The sequence below is a fragment of the Musa acuminata genome, chromosome BXJ1-8, assembly GCF_036884655.1.
Source record: "Musa acuminata AAA Group cultivar baxijiao chromosome BXJ1-8, Cavendish_Baxijiao_AAA, whole genome shotgun sequence".
NCBI classification, from domain to species: Eukaryota; Viridiplantae; Streptophyta; class Magnoliopsida; order Zingiberales; family Musaceae; genus Musa; species Musa acuminata.
In genome coordinates this window covers 10511576-10515576 of record NC_088334.1, presented here as the reverse complement: position 1 = coordinate 10515576, position 4001 = coordinate 10511576, and the positions used below count along the sequence as shown (strand labels likewise).

The window sequence follows — 4001 nt, the reverse complement described above, 5'->3', positions numbered from 1 at the left end:
ATATTTGTAGATGCCATGAACATGATACCAATTATCGATGGAGGGATATGACTTCGTTGAGCACGTCAAGTCTGATCTGGCTTCCTCCTCAAGTTTCGTATTCTCTCCCACCTCCATCAAAATTAGACACAGTACTTATTTGTAGGGCGTGTCCAGTCTCAACTGTTCACTGTAGCTACAAAAGACTTGGTCGGAGGAGGTAAAAGCCTGCAACCTCGGTTCCCAAGAAAAAGTTCTTTCTAGTACAGCTCTCGTGATCCAAAGATCTGATTTCTTGTGACGCTCAGTGTGTTTCCCATGAGAAACATATCTCTCTTGGTTGTATTTGATCTTTAATTTCCCAAAGAAAAAAAACAAGCTTATTAGGTAATCAAACGTGATGTTCCTTGCGTACCATTTATTTCCAGACAACGGACATTGGCATATTACATAGTAGATGTGACGAACTACTTTTTACTGGTAGATAGATGGCTTCTACCCCAGCAATATACATAGCAGAAGTAGCAACCCCATTTCATCGTCCTTTTCAGGCATGGAAGTGTGCGTCGTCGGCGGTGCTCATCCACAGTTTCGCTTTAAGAGCTGGCATGGTCTTCGTGCGGCGGCTCGTACATGTACACGTTGCGTCCATTGATGGGCTGAACTGGTCTTGCGTTGTCCTTCTGCGAGAACGAGGGTTGATGGAAGACGATGGTTAGGCAATTGAAGAAACAAAAGGCTTCATCTTATGCATGGGAAAAAGATCAAACACCACACGTACATCATGCACGGGAATCCTCAGCGACGCCAGTTGACTCTCCGTTACGCTCTTCACCTAAACAACAACATACGATTCGGAGAATGGTCATTCGACTTCCATGAGGAGATGGTAAAGGAGTGGCGGTAGGCACACGCGTACCTCTTTCATCACCGTCCATGTCACAGGCTCACCGCAAGGTGGGGTTGTCAAAGAGCCACTGTACCTGAAGTATGGTTCTCTCTCACCTATAAGAGGTGGGCGGATAGTCCCCACATACACGTTGTCCTGATTCTGGAGAGCTATTAGGCCCTCCGACAACTGTGCCAAAAGAGACCGAAAGGAGAAAGAGGGGAAAGAGTTAGTCCAGCAGCTGACGAGAGAGACATAATAACCCTTCCACCTGCAAGTCAAGCAATTATTGGAGGGGAATGCGAACCTGGTTCAAGAGGGGATCGGCAAACTGACCAAACTCGTACAACATGCCAATGACTGCTATTTCTCCCTCCGGAGTAGTGTGCACCACGTGCAACTCCAAGGGATACCTGTCGTTAAAACTAGGAGTTGAGCTTGCCGATCGCTGGATCTACAAGTAGCAACAAACTTTGTAGTTCGAACCTTTTGCCATAGAGTTCATGCTCGGACGGTGAGTGCCAGTGGCACTGCCGGAGATGGAATGTCTTCTCGCCGATCACAAGATCTCCTGGCGACCACCTCCAATTCACCTGACACGCATGCAACATCACAGAGAACGTAGGATTCAGTACTGTTAAAGCCAAGACATGAGGGCATTCCGGACTCTGTTTCTCGATTACCAGGATTTCATGCCCCTTGTTCTGCAAGAAAGCAGGTCTGGGGTCGTAATTTGTTCTCAAGCTCCCCAGTGATGGGTTGACGATGATATTGCTTGGTTTAATCGAAATGGGTGATTGTTGTTCTCCAGTTTTGCACGTCTCCCATTCTTCATGAAGGTCTCCCCAGTGTTGAGGTCCGAGCTCGCTACAGTGATCGTAGCTGTACTCCCAATCAGCTCCTACCAGTAAAACGAGATGACTCAGTCAAAGAGGCCTAAATTTACATGAGACCTAAAGCATGGTCTTATAAGGCCACTCACCGACACCACTTGCTTCAGTTGCCATGACATGTGATTGGAGGACGACGAGGAGGGCTAGTGAAGCACGCAGCCATTGGAATGGAATTCTAGAGTTCCTCATGCTCGGAGATACAGGAGGAATCGGTGCAGGTTATGTGATCGCAGTGCGCTTCTTCTTATATAGAGATCGAGTGTGCATGAACAGATGCTGAAACCCGGTGGAAACATGGAAACGATTACGAAGACAATGGATTAGCCCTCACCATGTTGTCGCCATTTTAGTAGTACTTCGTCCTTTGATGAAGACTTTGTCTTCTCTTCCACCGCTCACGTTTTTCAGATGACAACGTCCTTACCCTATTAAATGTCAATATGCCTTCTCCACAAGATAGTTTGGCAAGTCCCATAGTCCTACATCGGGAAAATCAGACTTGTTATCTCTTATTGGAACTATAAATAAAGGTCTAGACATTGAAGTCAGATGCACCACAAGAGGTACCATAAGTCGCACCACAAGAAAAATCTAAGTGTTTGCTTTGGTTTAAGTCCATACTCAGTTAAATAATTTGGACTTATAGTTTGGTTTTTCTTGTTTAGTATTTTCGGGTGGTTTATGGCATTTGTAATTGTCCCTCTTTTGCAGTAGTAATTTGCTCCTCTTTCGTCCGTGGATGTAGGTCAAAGTCAATTGACCGAACCACATATATCTGGTGTTCTTGTCGCTTCGTTTATTCTTCCGCTTTATTGTCTTGTTGGTTTGCCAAAATTACCTTGTGGTAAATTTCTTGGGGCTAGCTCTAACAAACTGGTATCAGAGCCTGGTTCTGGGATCTTTTGGCAACAATGACAATAACAAAGATTGTTGTCGAGAAATTCGACAGAAATATCAACTTCGGCTTGTGGCAACTCAAGATGGAGGCCATTCTAGTTCAAGACGGAGTTGATTTGGTACTACAGGGAGCTGAGAGCATTCCAGATGATATGTCAAAAGAAGAGCTTGCGGGTATGGATAGGAAGGCCCGATCAAGCATCATTCTAAATCTCTCTGATGAGGTTTTACAGGAGGTAGCTACGGAGATTACGGCTAAGAGCATGTGGGACAAGCTTAAAGCCTTGTACATGAAGAGGACAGTGGAGAATCGTCTCTACTTGAAGCAGAGTCTGTATATGCTTCGGATGACTGAAGGTACATCTATACTCTCACATCTTGATAAGTTTGATTCTTTGGTTATGGATTTGGAGAATATAGATGCAAAAATTGATGATGGGGATAAGACTTTGTTACTCTTGTGTTCTCTTCCCCAATCTTTTAAGCATTTCTGTGATACTTTGATTTATGGAGAAGAAACAGTTTTGTATCAAGAAATTAAATCTGCATTGAAATCTAAGGAGTAGATAGACAGGAATATCACTGGGGAAAGTAGAGAGAATCAGGCTGAGGGTCTGGTTGTTAGGGGGAGAATGGATAAAAGAGAATTTGACAGTAGTAGATCTAAATCTAGATCTAAATCCAAACATAGAAATTTGGAATGCAGATATTGTCATAAAATAGGGCACATTAAATCTGATTGCTTTAAATTGAAAAATAAATTAAAGCAAAAGGAAAAATTTGTTGAAAAAACTACTGAATCCGCTGAAGTTAGTGTAGCAACTGATGAGATTGTTGGAAATATTTTTTCTACTATTGATGACAGGACGAGGTCTAAAAATGAATGGATTTTAGATTCAGGTTGTTCTTATCACATGTGTCCCAATAGAGATTTGTTTTCCACATATGAATCTTGTAATGGTGGAATTGTTTTGATGGGCAATAATGTCGCATGTGATGTTGTTGGTAGAGGTACAATCCGAATTAAAATGCATGATGGTATTGTGAGGACGCTCACTAATGTTAGACATGTTCCTGATTTAAAAAAGAATCTCATCTCTTTAGGCACCCTAAAGACCCTTGGGTGTAAATACACAGCTGAAGGTGGAGTTATGAAAGTTTCTAGAAGTGCTCTTGTTGTTATGAAAGCTTGTAGGTCTGGTAGCTTGTATATTCTGCAGGGAACTACTGTCATAGGTTCGGTTGCAGTTTCGTCATCATCATTGTCTGATTCTGACATCACCAAATTATGGCATATGCGTTTGGGTCATATGAGCGAAAAAGGTTTGAGCATATTGAGCAAA

The 4001-nt window shown here is 43.0% G+C and overlaps 1 protein-coding gene across 1 annotated transcript; it reads right to left on the bottom strand.

Moving 5' to 3' along the window:
- Positions 1-392: 392 nt before the first annotated feature.
- On the bottom strand, positions 393-2041 carry LOC135588995 (alpha carbonic anhydrase 7-like). Its single transcript, XM_065081321.1, has 7 exons — positions 1851-2041; positions 1552-1769; positions 1355-1461; positions 1176-1281; positions 899-1057; positions 761-814; positions 393-662 (listed from the first exon to the last, which is right to left on the bottom strand). Exons 1-7 carry the CDS (start codon positions 1948-1950, stop codon positions 576-578), a joined length of 831 nt encoding a protein of 276 aa, XP_064937393.1. The 5' UTR covers positions 1951-2041; the 3' UTR covers positions 393-575.
- Between the last annotated feature and the right edge of the window lie 1960 nt (positions 2042-4001).